The sequence below is a fragment of the Strix uralensis genome, chromosome 1 (assembly GCF_047716275.1).
Source record: "Strix uralensis isolate ZFMK-TIS-50842 chromosome 1, bStrUra1, whole genome shotgun sequence".
NCBI lineage: Eukaryota > Metazoa > Chordata > Aves > Strigiformes > Strigidae > Strix > Strix uralensis.
In genome coordinates this window covers 48,317,465-48,334,598 of record NC_133972.1, presented here as the reverse complement: position 1 = coordinate 48,334,598, position 17,134 = coordinate 48,317,465, and the positions used below count along the sequence as shown (strand labels likewise).

Below are 17,134 nucleotides of genomic sequence, written 5' to 3'. Positions count from 1 at the left end.
TGTATATATTGCAGTTTGCAAATTGAGGCTGAATCGATGAATAATACCAGAGCACTCTGTGGGATTAAATACATGCTTTAACCAGAGCAAAATGATAATGCTAACTGTAACAAAGCATGTGAACCAAATATGCAATTAAATGACATTTTGATTAATAGTCTAGGTGAAGGATTTTTTACATATTGCATGGTGGTTCAATTTTAGTTGCCAAAGAAAGGTCATTGTCTTCTGGGAGACAACTAGTGTCCTAGTTGGCAACATGGGGTACAGTTAGCAGGCCATTGGATAGCCGGTCCAGAAAACTGGGTTCTCCCTCCCATGTCTCAAAGCCCTTTGATACAGAAAATTGTGTCTCTCTGCTCTAAATTCACTTTCATACCAAAGAGATGAGGAGAAGAAGGTCCTGGGGTCAACTGCTGGTTGAATGGTAAAAAATATTTTCACTTCAATGTATTCTGAAGTTTACAATTAGACACTCTAAATAAATTATCTAAGTAATGGAAAGACTACTTCTAATGCCTCATATTAGCCCAAGTGAGTTATATTTGAAGGCTTCAGGCTAACAAATATATATTTGGTTTGTTAAAGTCTGAGCTGTTCAAGGTAAGCAGTCAGTGTAAATCCAAATGTAAATATCCTTGTTATAATCCACATGAAGATCCCATTAAAAGAATGAATCACTTAAGTACTTGCAGGACACTTTGGTTTTTTGAGTACTTCTGTTAACGTTCTCAGCTTTATCTTTCAGGCAGTTATAATTTCTGCTTATCTGATGCATCTGTATGCTTTTTTATTCTCTCTTCTCTTCCTTGTGAGGATGAGTTTAGGGAAAAGGAGCCCAAGACAGGCCTGGATGGAGCAGGGAAGTGATGTGGGAATAAAATCCAGAATGGCTACGTCTACACAACAGTTCATGAGCAGGAACAAGAACCTCCATTAGTGCAATGCATACCGTGGTGCATTTTGTTGTCCAATGAGATGTCTACAGTCAGCCTGTGGACAGTTACTCTGGATACTCTTGCTTGTAAGCAAAGCTGCTTAGCACATAGCATCAGGCATGCTCTGGAGCGCGCCTTCAGACCCTGTTGTGGGTTTGCTGAGTGTTGTGCTGCAGGTCTGCTAACTGCAATAGCCTGGGAACTGGGAATAGCAGTGTGAACACTGAGGGCATTCGCAGCCTCCCCTGCAACGTCCCTTCTGTTCCACCTCTGGCGTCTCACATACTAAGCAGCCAGTCTGTGCTTTCACCAAGATGGTAGACTGGCTCATTAGACTCTGGTTTACATTGATTTCATGGGATTAAATCAGTTAATACTTACAACTAATGAAAAAAAACAGTATTTCCATGAGATCTCTTGAAAAAAAACTTTTTTTTTTCACAGGCTCTATGCTTAGATTGCTAGAAGATTTAGTCTGCTCACTCTCTAATCAGCTTTAATGCTTTTCATGCATGAATTACTTCTGCTAAGATCTTTAACTTGGACAGTGTCCACAGAAGTAAGGTGCAAAATGCTGAACATCCTTTGTTGGCATGTTGTCCTGAATTCAGATCCCACAAATGCTTTGTGGAGCCAGATCTACAAATGCTTTGTAGAGCATGGTCACATCCTCATTTTATCCTCTTGCTTTGCAACAGGATAATCAATACAAAATACTGTCTATATAATGGCTCCAATTAGTTCAGAAGGCCTCCTGCCTACAGAAACAAAACTAGGAAACAACTAAGAGAAAAGGTAAGCTTTCCTATGGGAACTGGACACTTAAGCTTCTGTATTGCCATGTTTCGAAAAGATGTAATGGTAAAATTGTAATTTATTTTGACAAGATTTATGTTAAAATCCCGTATGATTCTCTGAAATACCCTTCCTCTGCTAGCAGGTACATTACTAAATAATGGCATAAATAAGATTAACAGTTTCATAACAGAGCCTTCTATGAAATAGTAATATTTAAGTTTTGCTTCAGCAAAAGAAGCTTTCCATAGAAGCTTTGATCTATTTTTAAGACTGGAAAGATCATAATGCGTATTAACCTCACCAACTGCACATAATACCAGCTGTAGAAATTCACACCATGAATCTTGTATAATTTTTATATAATCTGAATTTTTCTGTATAAATTATTATTTGGTCCCACATTTGACCTTCCAGTTATTCTGTAGGTAGATAATGACTTCTGGACTCTTGGCTAACTGTTCTTAAAAAAGCTCTCTGTCCTGGCTCTGGGTCAGATTCTAGAGCCTATTAAGATTTTTTAGTTCAATATTCAAAGCAGTTAATGTATCGGGCCACAGGTATGCTAAAGACCTAACTTCAGTCTACCAACAACTGGGGCAGCTACTCACCTCTTGAGCAGTGCAGATCACAACATCCTGTCCAAACATTTCTAAAGTCCGAGGAAACCAAGATCTGGAATAAGCTTCCAGTGATCAGAACAGGTCCAGGTCATTCAGAGAAACACTGCAAATCCTTCAGAAACTGAAAAGATTGCTCTTCTTGTTTATCTCTTTGAACTGATTTGGAATATCCTACACTCATGTCTCCCTTCTTTATATGAAAAAAAAAAAAAAAAAAAAAAGAGGGTAAGGGGAGGGGGACTGCTGTATGTTAACACCTTGGGGGTAAGAGGATCTTGAAAGAGATTTCCTTCTTTTCATTCTGCCCTGCTCTCCATACAGGCTTTAGCATTGATAGCCATTTGAAGCACTTTTTTCTTTTCAAATTTAGCTCAAACCAACCAGGTTAGGTGGCATATATTTCAAATGGAAATAGGTACGAGGGGAGCATGTGAGAACTGATTATGTTCTTGCTATGCCCCTTCTGCTTTTCATTTGTGTGAACACTCACCTATCTCCAACTGTGCTACTTACTGAATTTTGACTCTGTTTTGGATAGATCTGTACAAGATGGATCCAGCACCAGGATGTGCTGCCTTCTTGATCCTGAGTGCCACAGGTCTGGTGTGCCATCTGAGCAGTTCTCTGAGCCCCAGCAACTTCATTTATGACACTCAGCACTGGAACAGACTGTTGTGCTAAATAAGAGCAAGGCATTATTATTATTATTCAGTGTAAGGCAAGACAACTTCCAAATGCCTTCAGTTGCCTTAAAATTGTATGTCTTTTAAGAGCGGACGTTAACCCTACAAGTAATCGAGGTATTTCTGAATTTATTACTGGTGCTTAAATCTCTAAGAGATACTTGTTTAATGTAAAATAACAAAATAATGTCCATAGTGATGTTTCACTCTAATAGCAAGAGTAAAGTTGGTACAAATGTAAGGCGAGCAGAATTAAGGAATATTACAAGCCTGCGGGGACAGCTAAGGGTCACAGTTAATGCTGGAAATAAACACACTGTTCTATTTTCGTGAACAGGAATGTCAGTCTTATCTGAATAATCTTGCCATAAAGCACTTAAAACAAACAAGGAAGAAAAGAAACCAGAACCTCAGAACAAAACAAACTACTCTCAGCTGCTTTCATAGGTATGCTCTACTGTAGCATGTTTATAAATGGGTTCTCTATTCTTCTGATCTTTCTCTGATATTGCTTTGGACACATCTGTAAAATAATCCTTTTTTTCCTTCTAACAGAGTTGATTAAATAGAAAATAAAATGTTTCTCCTTTTCTTTGAGTTGGCCAGAAAAAATAAAAATGAGAGTGCTGTTCCCTCAAGATGTGGATGTGAAGCCCCATTTAGCTTTGTAGGGAAAGAGAGCATTTCGAGCAGAGTCAGTTTTTATGTATTCTTAACAAAAAGAACACTACTGTGGGGCTTGCAGGGGCAGAGCAATTCAAGACAGGAGTTATACACCCTCATCATTTTTAATTACTTTTATGAAGAAATTGTAAGAAGAGCTTTCTAAAAGCTCCATGCCACATGCAATAAAGTAGTATTGGTTATTTCTGCGAGAAGAGAGGCTTGACACCTGCTCCTGCGTGGAGCTGTGGCAAGGGCCTATAGCAACACTTTCCTCCGCACCAGAGTAAGGTGCCTCCTTCTGCACATTAAAACTCAATGTAGCTGGGCAAGCACTAACAGAGGAACTTACAGAAGAATGTATTTCCTAATGGGTTCTGAACTGTGTGGCTGGATTTACATCTTTCCTGTGGTTAGAAGGGGTTTTGGTCGCTGGGTTGTTTTGTTTTAAAATAATAGCCATGCTGGCAGTTACATAACCATCTGATGAAGGTCTATTTTCTTTGTCCATGCAGCTTAGTTTCCTAAAGGAGATTTTCAAGTGTCAGCCTCTTCAGTTTAAAATCCTGAAAACGCTGGAAGTTGAGAGAAATTAAAGTAAAAATCACCAGCCTCAACTCCGCCATTTTCCCTTGTGAACGTGACTGTCCAAACAGAGCCATCAGGTAACTCTGCTTCTCCCAGCTTCACCGGTGGAATTCCTTGGTAAGACAAGTCAGTTTCCCCAGATGCAGCCTGGTCGGTGCCGTAAAACCACCCCGAGCACCGGGACGGAGAACCCTGCCCGCGCCCCTGCCCCGGCGTCACTCCCGGCGCTGGGGACAAGGGACGCTCCGGGTCCCCGATGGCCGCACGGCAGCCACAGCGCTCTGCGCATCGTCCTCTCGCGGAGGCAACTCCGGAGGCGTCGTGCGGCGCTGGGCCGAGGCGCCGAGAGCTCCGCCGGCGGCGGCGGGCCCGCTCCTGCCTCAGCGGGGCTGCTGCCGCCCTCAGCGAGGGAGGCGCCGGTGAGGCGGCCCCAGACCGACCGCCAGCGCCTAGCCCTGCCCAGCGGCAGCGGAGCCCACGCACAGGCCGGTGGCGGGGGGGGTCTCTCGGGCTCAGGTGCTGCCTCCCAGCAGAGGACCTGCCCCTCCGGGCCACCGCGCTCCCGCCGGGGCCTGCCCGCGGCTCCGCACCTCGCCGCCGGGGGGGCCACCGGCAGCCGCCGGGCGCTACGCCGCGCTGCGCTGCTTGCTGCGGGGCGCGGACCACCAGGGGGCGCCCGAGCGCGGCTCGCCCCGCGGCGGCGGCGGCGGCCGCGGCGGCGGCGGCGTTGGGGTGAGCGGGGCCGAGCCTCCCCCGCCAGCCCCCCGCCCCGCCAGCCCCCCGCCCCGCCGCCCGCGCGCGGCGGCAGCCAGACCGCCGCGGCACCGCCCGGCCGCCACACAGCTCCGCTGCGCTCCGCGCCGCGCGCTCTGCCAGCGGGAGCCGGCCGCGAAGAGGGGCGAGGATGCTGCGCCTCAGCCGCGGGCGCGGGGCCGGCCGTGCCCGCCGCCGGCAGCGGCCGTGCCCGCTGCTCCTCCTGCCAGCGCTGCTCTGGGCGCCGGCGCTGGTGGCCTTCAACCTGGACGAGGAGAAGCTGACGGTGTACAGCGGGCCCCCGGGCAGCTACTTCGGGTACTCGGTGGACTTCTACATCCCCGACCCCAGCACGTGAGTGCCGCCGCCGCCGGCGGGCGGGCCCGGGGGGCGGCGGGGTCCGGGCTGTGCCCCGGCGAGCGCCGCCGGGCAGCCCCTCCTGCCTGGCCGGGGCCGGGGGCGCCGGCGGGCTCGGAGGAGGCTTCGGGGAAGGCGGCGGGCAAACGGCGGCGTCCCGCCAGCCGCCCTCGGGCCGGTGGCCGCGGTGACAGCCCCTGGCCCGCCGTGCCGGGGCCGCCGCCCGTCGGTCCTGATCGCCTCCCCCCCCACCCCCCCGGTGACTTCCCGGTGTGTTTCGCAGAGTCAGTGTCCTGGTGGGAGCTCCCAAAGCCAACACCACGCAGCCGGACATCGTGGAAGGAGGGGCGGTGTACCGCTGCGGCTGGCCCGCCACCCAGTGCCGGCAGATCCCCTTTGACAACACCAGTAAGTCCGTCGCTGAAGCTGGGAGCACAGCGCTGGGTGGTTGCCTCTGCCGCGCGCCGGGCCCCCTTCGGCACGACGTACTGCCCTGCTCGCTTTACCTGTGGCGTTTTGATCTAAGGGTCTGCACTTCGCTGGAGAAATCCCGCTCCTGGGAGTCCGTATGCGTGTGCGCTCCCAGGGGAGGGTTCAGTGGTCCCCAGAGACAGAACAGGAGTATGACCTCCAGGATCTGTGCGTCATTCACCTTAATAACTGTGCTTTTTTTGCTATCGAAGCTTTCCTGAAAGGTGTTTGTGGCAGATTCCTCATTTTGAAAATAGGGGGGGGGGGGGGGGGGGGTTGAGAGCTCAGAAGGCAAAAACCCAAACCTGGAAATCACAGGATTGCTAGCCTTTGCTGTTATTTTCAGCAAGGGATTTTCCATCTGTTCAGATGGATGAAGTACCTCATGTGGCATACTGACTTAATTCTTTTCAGAAAGCAAGAGTTTTATTTCAGAATATTGAAGCTAGATGCAAACTGATTTAGGCACAATGTGGATAGATTATATCCACTTCCAAAATCCCAAGACAGATGTTTCTTATTTAATTAGAGGGAACACACATTTTAAACAACTCAGGCTGTTCATGTTTTCTGTTGTCTCTTTATAAGGTCTTGAAAATAGCTTAAGCTTAGTGTTTGCAGGGACTTTAAAACAGATTGGCTTTATTTAGGCAGACTTTGACAGTTTAATCATTAAGCAGAAGTTCTCTAGGTTATATTTAATCTTAACATTTGTGGTTTATTTAAATGTGAACACAATGCAATTCAGGTTTTTTTGGAGAGCACAAATTAAATTAGAAGAGCTTACTTAACATGTAGCAAGTAAGCAGTGTGGTTCTTTACCCCTTCCAGCTCCCGCCACCCACACATCCTGTTACTGTGTTAGTGTCTAGGAACTCTACTCAGGATGACTCTCCCGTCATGCTGGGCATTCTTCAAAACAGAGTAAGAGATAGTTCCTGTATGTGTATGTGGCTACTTGGGCATGTAACACCATGTACAGCATACGGTTTTATATAAATGTGAATGTACAGACATAGACAGTATGCATACAATATTTTTATTGTACTGTGCCCTGAGTGTACATCTTTAAAGTAAAACCAGTTTAGGAAATATTCCATAGTTCATGTAACAGAAGTGGAATATATTATCTGTACAAATTAATTTCAGGTTTGAATAGAAAACTTACAGACCAAATGAAAATGCCATCACATTTTAAAGGGGTGTTTTGAAAAATTAATGAAAACCTAGTGATGAAACCCAGAAGGACATTTGGCTTTCCTGGGGGAAACTCCAGAAAAGTTGACTCAAGAGACTCAGGACAAATCCATACTCTTGGCAGAATGTCCTTTTGCACATACTATGTTTTGAATAAAATCACAAACACAGGCTGGTGAGTAAGTATATCACCAAGGCTTTGGACTTTATGAGGCAGCTATTCAGCTTGGAATCGCTGAAGTGTGGTGCGCTCAGTCTTCCTGGGTCAGTTGTTTCTGTCCTCAGGGTAGATGCCTGACTTGTAGACAGCTGAAGTTAAGCCGGAGAGAGCCCCTTGTGTAGATATAAATGCACTGTACTTGGAGGAGGAACTGAGTTACAGGCAGGTTTAGCAGTGTTAGGGTTAGCTGTCTAAATCAGGTGCCAAGGGCACTGAAGCTGCCATTCTGCACAGTTCAGCAATGGCCAGCAGCCCTCATAGATGGGGTTTGCATAGCTTGTGCTAGTACCCAGCCTTTGTTGCCACCAACATAAGGGCCATCTGACTTTTTGCTGAAGTATGGATGTATATTTCATGTCATTTTTTTTCTCTTCAAAATATGCTACTTACAGGAGCGAATTTTCCATCTTTTCCACTGTTCCCCCAAACAGTCCACATGAGCTCTAGCCTAGATGATGCTATTTCAAGTAGTTTGTTGCACACAGTTTCTCTTGAAACCTTTGGCCACTGTATACCTAGTGGGGCTTAGATTGTTCTTGGTAAATATGAGGGGTATTTTCAGTTTATGGCTCTTTCTTGTACACGCACCTTGTACTCACTATGCCTTCTCCCTACAACATCACTCAGAAATGCTGCTATTCCCATTTTATATTTATATTCCCATTTTTATATTTATTCTGATAAACAGAAAAAAGTCAGTCTGGGCTGTCAAAGATCGTACGGGAAGTTGGTGATAGCACTGGTAACTGAGTCAGGATTTTTTCTTCTTCCTCCAGTTCCTTAACCTGAAGGTTATCCTTTCTCCCAAAAGAAAACCAGCCAGGACTGGAAATCCAGCTCTAGCAGCTTTAATTTTAAAGATTAATACTTCATGCCTCATAGGAGATTTTGAAAAGTCTTGGAAAGCTTTGGGAATGTTTTCTGAAACAAAACAGAAGAACTACAGAGGCTGCTTTAGAGCTGGAAGATTTCATTTTGAAGCATTTTTACACAAAGCTGCCTTTTTAAAGTACTTTTTTCTTGACTCTAACCAAATAATATAATCTCTTTCAGGTAGATTCACTAAGCACAGTAAAAGAAATAAAACTGCTGAATAATTGAAAGCATTTTTAAGTAAGGTCAGAAGTGAAAATTGAGTGGAACTAGAAGGAAAGAGTACAATGTAACATTTAAAAGGCAGTGTGACCCAACAAATAGGTAAAGAATTTACTAAATCAGTATTTTGCAGCCACGAGATTTCAGTGGAGGACTTCCTAATTCTAAAGAATTTGTAAACGAAAAGCAAATTCACATATACTACATCCCAAGTTAGATATTGAAATTGCTGCAGGTCATAGAAACTGTGAATTTCCACCATAACATAAAAATTCAAGAGATCAACAAATCCAAGTGGTTGAAAACCACTGTCTTAAATTACTTATGAGCATGAGGGCTCATGTCTTCCATTTCTGAGGGCTGGGTACACAAATGAAGCTCAGGTACGTTGCATTCAGTGCAAGTTTATGTTCTGCCATTGAGGAGGGAACATACAGTACACTTGGATGTTACTGGGACTTTTACTGCCACAAGTAAGTGTGTAAGTGGGCACCTAATTAGTAAGACTTACATGTAACTTTACAAATTATTTCACTGTTTCCGCAAGAACAGTAGACCTAATTTCAAGAAGAGTTTCATTTGCTAATGCTTTGATGTTATTTGTATTAACACTATTAATATCTTGCTCCAACTAAATGAAAACAGTGAAGACATTGACTAGTATTCTGTGATGACTTCAGTCAAGATTCTAGACATTTTTGAATATCGTGGTGTTACAGGTTGGAGTTGCTTTGTATTAATCTATAGTTACCTGTATTTTACAAGTATTGAGATGTTTACTGAATGAATGGACAGATATGCCTTGTTATGGGACTGTAAAGTGTAACAAATTAAAAAGCAACAAAATCTCTCTCCAGAAGTATTTAGGGCTCGTTAAGAGGCAGTGATGACCAAGAACATGCTCATGAGTCAGGGAAGGGAAGGAAGAAAAAAAGAAATTGTTGAGTGTGCAAAGTATGTATTGCCTTAGACAGAGGGGGCTCTTGTCCAGAAAGTGATTTGAGGGAACAACTAAGTGATAGATGCCTCAGTGAAAAGCTTAGACTTGCTTAGCTTAATATTATGGTCGTAAGCGCTGAGATAGGATGGTCCTGTAGAGGCTGTTTTGTTGAAGAGTTTTGTTTTTCTCTGTGAATAATATCTTTCTATTTTTAAAATAACTAAAGTTTTAAATTAAAGTTACTCTATATCCTGCATGCCATAGAGTGCTGAAGGGAGTATACAAATGCTAAGCCCAACTGGACATGACATCCTGACACTGGTGTAAGACCACCGTGATGTTCCCCAGTGGGTCAGAGATCTAACACTGCAAGGGTTGCACCCAGAGTCACTGGCAAGATGCAGCTAACCACCCCGCCACCACACAGGCTGTGACACTCAGGACTGAACTCTGTGTTTTGTCTCATGTAAACTTGAAACAACAAAAGACAAGTCCTTACAGTTTGTGAAGCTTTCTTGCTCTTTTTTTCTCAGAAACAAACATCACATGAGGGAGTAGACGTTGCGTTGGTTACTAATGTATATGCAACAGGAACACTCAGTATTCACTCAACTCCCAGTGAAAGATATGAGAACACCTTTAAAAAGGTGTCATTACTCCTAAGTGCCATGTTCGAGCTGTGAGACAGACTGGGTTCCTTACTCCTGGCATGGGTACTCAAAAACAAGACTACTGAAGTCATCTCTGTGGCACTGTGCATACGTTAGGATGCTGAGGCTGGTCTGAGTGCTATGAGCAACTTGTGTTAATGTGGAAATGCGTGTGGACTAAACGACTCTGCTGAGAAGATGGCTCAGTTAGAGTTAGTAGAGGTGCAGGAGTATCTGCAGCCCATTCCTAAAGGTCGTACCACTTAACTGAAATTGTTCCACAGGCAATTCTTCCAGATTGTCATTGATTTCTCAGGTTACCTGTTCTTCAGAGTAGCTAATGCAGAGATGTCCAAGGTGACAAAGTGATTTACTTACAAACCAACATCAGTAATTAGTCCTATTGATGAAAAAGATTGTTCTTGACGAAGGGACAGAGGGGCAGAGGAGGGAAGGGGGATGAAATGTTGACATGCTGTGGAATTTGGGCCAACCCATCCATACGCAAGTCATGCAACCAGACATTCCCATATGGGTTAGCCAGTGATATGGCCTTCAGCCAGGAAGGGGCTTTAGCAGGAGCTCTCTGTGTTTCCTGCTGTTGATACATCATTGACTCTGCAGTCACGTGTTTGCAGTTCTTTAAAGCTCCGTAATCTAGGCACAGGGGCCAAGACTGGGAAGAAGCTGAAAGCACTGCCCCTGAGAGCACAACTGGTGTGTTAACCTGCTCCATCGCATCAGGGAACTGAGGTAAAATATAATGGAAGGGCTTTTAGTATCCCCTTACTCCAGGAGATACGGACTGAAGGGCAGAGCCTCTTCTCCCTGTTTCCCTGCTCTGTAAAGCTGTCCTGTTGCATTGCAGCGTAAGGTTATGTTACTCTTTGAAACTCAATGAGAGGACAGGGGAACAAGCATTGGCATTATATTAAAGACCTGTGATCTGTCTTTTCTCTCTTACCTACACAAAGCTAACTTCTCCTTTTCAGTTTCTTCATTATGAAATGAGGTTTAAAATGACCGTTTCTGCTTTAGCATTGAGGTAGAATTACCAAGTCCTTGTGTTTAAGCTCGGTGCTCTTCGTTCAGCTGCCAGGAGAGGTAGCAGGAGAGCAATATGAAGAAAACTTTCTCCCTGCTTGATTAACTGGGGAACTTCCGAACCATTCAAAGCATCTTGCAGCCAGAAGCAAACTTAAATGCCCCCTGAAGTGCACTATTGCATTTGAAATCTAGTAAAAAGCTAATAGTTCGTATTTCAGAAACTCATTATAATGGTCACTTTTAATCGCAATGCTTAACAGACTGCAGCAAGTTCTTATGTTTTAAATTAGCTCTTAAATGCAGAATTTTGGATACCACTTCCCCTGAGTTTCCAGAACTCACTGGGGTGTTGTCTTTGCTATCGGTTAACCCTACCAGTTTTAGTAAAACGGGTTATATTTCTCTAAACTAGCTGGAGAAAATTTGAAGAGCCTCTGAAGAGGAGCAGGGGAGGGGGATGTAGATCAGTTCTGGCCAAGCGTGCAGTTGATAAAAAACATGAGCTAATCTGGCCAACAGTTGAGCTGATTGTAACAGAACCCAGGTACTGTGGGACTCAAGAGGTTTAGTTACATGAAAAAATCATTAGCTGTAGAGATGGTAAGGTTCTAGGGAGAACTTAGAATCCTGTTATAAAAGAGAATTTACATCTCAAGAGAAAGTGCTGAGGGAGAACTTTGTTGTACTTTTAAACGTTGACACATTTCAGTCCACTATGCCAGTAAGACCTTATCTAGAGCCTCATGGTTCACTTGTAGCATTCTGATTTGTAATAGACCCTCATGGGTTTCTTTTATGAGTCTCAGCCTTATCTAAAGAAGGAAAAAAATACTCTTAGCTATGTTAGTTCAAACCCTGAGGTCTTAATTTGGTTTTGATCAGATTGTACTTAGGGAAAAAATCCTATTGGGTTTGCTAATTCTTTTTTTCTTGATTCGTGGAATGAAAATCCAAATAAAGCTCTCCAGATATGATCTATTAAATTAAAATAACTCATATGAATAGCATCTAAGGCACAATAAAACCCAGAAATTAAATAGATGTTTGCAGCGTCAGATAATTCCAAAAATAGAAGCAACTCTTCTCGTCTTGCAAGGGTTTTGCATGTCCTTACTGTCTCTAAACACTGTGGAGTCCCTTTTTCCCCCAGTATTGATGTTAAAGGCAATTGCTTGGCTTGGTTCCCTAGATCACAGTCTTTAGCTTTGCATTTGTATTCTGTCTCTCTGTTGAGGGTCTAATATCAATGACCCTGTGAATGTTACTGACTTACCTTTGCTTAGTAATGGGTGATATGATTGGAATTTTTTGGTGACAATACCAAAAACCTATCACTCTGCCATGGTGATAGGGTTGACAAGATCCCCTTTCTTCCCTCACTGCTAGAATATGGGACCATGTTTGCCAGTAAGAATCCTTCCTTCTGTCTCCCCTCCTGTAAGGCAGGACCCGTAATGATGCAGTGGGGCTGATTTCAAAGTTAAATTAGGTTGCTCAGAGCAGAGCTCTGAAACTACCCAAGGATGGAGACGCCAGAGCCTCTCTGGGGAATCTGTTCCAGTGCTTAATCACCTTCACTCTGAAGAGTGTTTTCTGTATATCTAATCAGAAATTCCCTTGCTATAACTTGGGTCTTTTGCTTATTTTCCTTGTGCTGTGTACCTCAAAGGGGAGTTTGGCACTCTCTTCTCTCTGCCTATTGAACACTGGATGAAGTGCAGATAGATCCTCCTTTGCCTTCTCTTCTTTGGGCCAAACACCTGCAAGTCTTGTACTGGTGTCTCAAAACTGTACATAGCATTCCAGGTGTTGTCCCCGTGTGAGGGGGATATTCACTTTCCTTCACCTATATATATTTATATAAATATAAATGTTTGTTGTTTTTATATGTTTGTATTCCCATTTTATATAAATATGGATTGGTTGTGGTGATTACTCACCTTTACTCTGCTTATATCTAATTATGTATAAATATATATGTATTACATTTTATATTGTCTGTTTATACGTATGGATATGCATGGATACATACACACCCCCCCATATATCAGAACCGGTTTTTGAAAGTGATTTGCCATCCTGGATGTGGTCTGAATAGGTACAGGTTAGAAGGCAGAGTGTAACAGCCTGCTGCAGATGCCTGGTTAATGGCCATCTGCGTTTATCCAGGACATACAGGCAAATGCACATGGAGCAAGATAATACTTTTGAAAGCTCCTGAAGGGTGAGAACTTACCTGAAAGATGTAAGTGTAGTAGGTGTAGTACCTATCTGGATTTGTTGCTTTGGTTAGAAACATTATTTTCCTGTGTTAAGTTCGATTGAACTATTGTTATTTGCTTTTGTTCATTTGAGTATTTTCAAATTATAACAGATGCATTTTTTACTTCTGGTTTTCAAGAGCTCAGTGAACAATGATGAACCACTATCAGTGTTTGCAAATACATGTTTCTTATGCAGATCCTGATTACTCCAACAAAGAAATATTTGTAAGAGTAATGTTTGATTCGTGCCTGGTAAACAGTTTATAACGTGCTGACTCAGTGACTGAGAGGAGACCAATCCAAACTGAAAGGGCCAAATTTAGTCTAATGTGTGCAAGTGATGGATATACCTTAACACTTGTTCCAGGTTCAGGCTTTTAATTCCTAAAAATGAATCTCTGCACTGCTGTTCTTACATAGCCTTGCATTTTACTGTCTGGATTCAAATTTTTCTACTTGTCCAGCTACTGCTTTGGCAATTTAACGGGCCTTTTTCCCTTTGGTAGCCCCTAGGTACCTCAAGTCTAAAAGACTGGGTGAAGGAACACTGACTTTGAAAAATCATGCTTCACCATCTCCAGAGCTGCTTTTGAAGCTGGGTTGTGGGGCAGTACCAGTATATAGGAGTCTTGGTTCCTGCAGTAGAAAATGAGATGCTTTTTGGTTGCTGAAATACAGTTTAATGATGTCCTTGTACCTAGATTTACACTTCTACATCTCTGCTCTTTGCATACTCTTGACTGTCCGGGCCTTAGCCTGCAATACAGTCTTAGGCAGTACAATTATGAGTGACTCCAGGGCTGAGTTTTAAGCCAAATTTGTGAGTCATCCATACTATTGACCATCTGGAACAGCTCCTGGGCTGGCTCTGAAGCAATCCAGCTGGTACTCAGGCACTCTCTGGACTGCTCTGTGGACAGGCCCAGGCGTTGGGTGCCCAGCCCAGCTGCTGCCTTGTATTCTAGCTATCCTTGCACTAGTGTCACGTATCATGATACAAGATAGCCTGGACTCCTTCCTAAAAGGGGCCAGCCATTCTCTTCCAGAAGAGAAGATGACATTTGAATGCAACCCGAATTCAAGCCAAGTTTTTGCTGCTCACAGAAATATAGCTTAGCCTGTGGGTAAAGTACAGTGTAGACAGCCTGTGGGCCTCAGATCCCCATGAATAACACAAGGAGAGATACTTCCCTGTCGTATAAGGGTGTTGTCAGGATACAGACCTGTTATTTTTTGAGACACTTAGGTAACAGAGTTTTGAGGGATATACCCAAGACAGAAATACAACTTTTTTTATTTTTTTAATTGGATTGGGATTTATCTGAGTAAATGAATAGTTTTTATCTGAGTCTAGTCTAAGCAGGCCATCTGTGACTATCTACATCTGGTAAAGAAAAAATTAAGTACTGTTAGGCCATGCTCTTCTGACCTTCTCAGATGTTTGCTTTAGGAGAAGAACTGTGCCCTAGATCAGGTTCTCAGTTGTAAGTGGATGACTAGCTCAAAAGTGGACATTTACAGTGGCTTCACTGAGAGCCTTGTTGTCTAATTGAATACAATCGGGGCACAGTAATGACAGTCCACATGTATTCAGACAAATTAGTTGTGTATATAGCTTGTGTATAAGACTAAACTGTATTTTAAGGCACAAACTCAGAAACTGGGAATATGACTCCATAGCTACAGCAGGGATCCTGAACAAAGGTGATTAGAGAATTTCTGTCAAAAGAGATTTATCTAGGGAAAAAAAGCTATTTATTAATTTGTGTGTCTGTGATATTTTACTAATTATTTTATAATGAAAATCCTATGCCACATGATGAAGGATTCATACTACACCATATGCCACTAAGTGGCGTGGGGGTGTGTATGTGTGTACAGTTCTTGCAGATTTACGATAAATTCAGTGGTGGTTTTATAAATCCTGTAAATGGTTGTCCTAGTTTTAAAACTAACTTCTTTTCAATTTTTAGTGTACTTTGCCAGTAGACAAGTATGCTGTTTTGATTGAAAATGTAAGCTCTTTATAAGTTAGAATACTGGTCGTGAGTATCCTCAGAGCCAGGCTAGCATTGGCTGCTGTATAAGCTGACTGTGGCTGATTTTCAAGCTTCAAAAGCTTTGTTTCTATCAAGACCTCATCTGTGGACATTGATCATGTTCAGATCTGCTGGAACATTGAAAAAAGAAACCTTTAAAGTTTGAAAGGGTCTGACTTCACTGGAAAAAATAATCAAACGTGGTGTTGCCAACAACTAGGTAGAAGCTGGCGGCTCCTACAGTGCAGTGTGTCAACATCACTGTCTCCCACACTCTTAAAGTTTAGGCCTAACTTAAATGTATTTTTAAAATTAATATTTTTAGAGTGAATTTAAATTATACTTCCTGAATTTTAAAGATCTAAATATTCCTGATATTTATCTCTTATCTCTCTAAGCATGGATTTCCTGTAATTGGCACAGCACAGAAACAAATATTTATATTAAGAAAGAATTTTTCTCAGAGTCTGTCAAACTTTCACAGATTCATTCTCATTCAGCTTTCCTGCATGCTTATTAGAAAAAAAAAAAAAAAACATAGATAGAGTACCCTTGTTCTCCAAATACAATGCATTTTCTTTGTAATTCAGTTTGTATCTGTAACATTTATGAGATTACCATGAGCTGAAGTAACTGGTGATCCAACATCCTAGAAAAGCATTCAGGTATCTCCTCTATTCCTGTTGGGCAAATCCCAGAAAGTGTTGGCTTTTTTAAAGTGTTGGCTGCATTTTCCTCAGTTTTTTAAAAATGTATGTAAATCCATAGAATATAATCTGACATTGCATTTTTTCTACATTTCAAGGTAGACAGTATATGGTTTTATTTTCACTTAGAGTGAATAAAAAGGATTGATTCTTGTGAAATCTATCCTGATAGGAACCAGAAACCAACATAAGGGAATGCAGATACAAGGGGGAAGGAGTAATGCCCTGCTCATGTATAAATTGAGAAGTTCATTAGGAATGACTGGTAAGGGAAGAGCATAGCTCATGAACATATGGGAAATCAGTTTACTTCAGAGAACTGAGGGTGAAAGGAAGGGATGTCTGCTTTTTATTAAAACCTGAAATGCATTATAATTGGCCGGAGTCTTTGCCCAGATGGCTTCTCTTATGCTGACATCTGCAAGAGTGTATATAAAGCAACATTAAGAAGCTGTCTCTTGTGACAGTGTGTACACATGTAATTCTGTTAAAAACTAAGTCCTTTGCTATCTGTAGTGTTGGTCTTTGAATAAGCATGCTGAGAAATGTCATTTGTTTGACAAAAACTAATTATGGAACATGCTTTTTACACAGAAAGTTTCTAGCACATATGAGAACTTTTTAGGGCTTTTCACCTATTTTTGTAGATTCTTGTTCATTCTTATCATAAATTCCAGGTAAACTTTTTTTTTTTTTTTGGCAGGGGGAAACACAGGGTTTCTTGTTCCAGTCTTTTGTATTTTTTTTCTGAAGTTTAAGTGTAATTATTTTGAATTTTCACGTGTGAATTTAAGGTGTTTTCCACTGACCAGTGAAAAGCTTAAATGATACTACAATTTCCTATTAAGCTGGTAGGATGATGACAGCAGATGCAATGTAATACATCTGTTAGTCTGTTCACTTGTTTCTGTAATTCACAGGGTAATACTTTTTAAAAATAAGCTGTCAACATGCCTCTTCTTTTTTTGTCAGACAACAGGAAAATTAAAGTCAATGGCACCAGGGAACCTATTGAGTTTAAGACGAGTCAGTGGTTTGGGGCAACAGTCAAAGCTCATAAAGAAAAAGTCGTGGTAAGTCTTATGCATTTGGTATTCATTTGGA

At 42.6% G+C, this 17,134-nt stretch overlaps 1 protein-coding gene across 3 annotated transcripts in view; it reads left to right on the top strand.

Annotated features, from left to right (window-relative positions):
- The first annotated feature begins 5,194 nt into the window (after positions 1-5,194).
- ITGA8 (integrin subunit alpha 8) overlaps positions 5,195-17,134 on the top strand; it is a 114,740-nt gene continuing 102,800 nt past the window's right edge. For 2 of the 3 annotated variants that reach the window (XM_074865070.1, XM_074865076.1), the window contains exons 1-2: positions 16,247-16,295; positions 17,003-17,103. In XM_074865070.1, coding sequence (XP_074721171.1) covers positions 16,262-16,295; positions 17,003-17,103 — 135 coding nt within the window. In that variant the 5' untranslated portion in view covers positions 16,247-16,261. Of the gene's footprint in view, positions 5,398-5,683; positions 5,809-16,246; positions 16,296-17,002; positions 17,104-17,134 lie in introns of those variants that run through there. The other variant, XM_074865064.1, reaches the window with a different exon arrangement.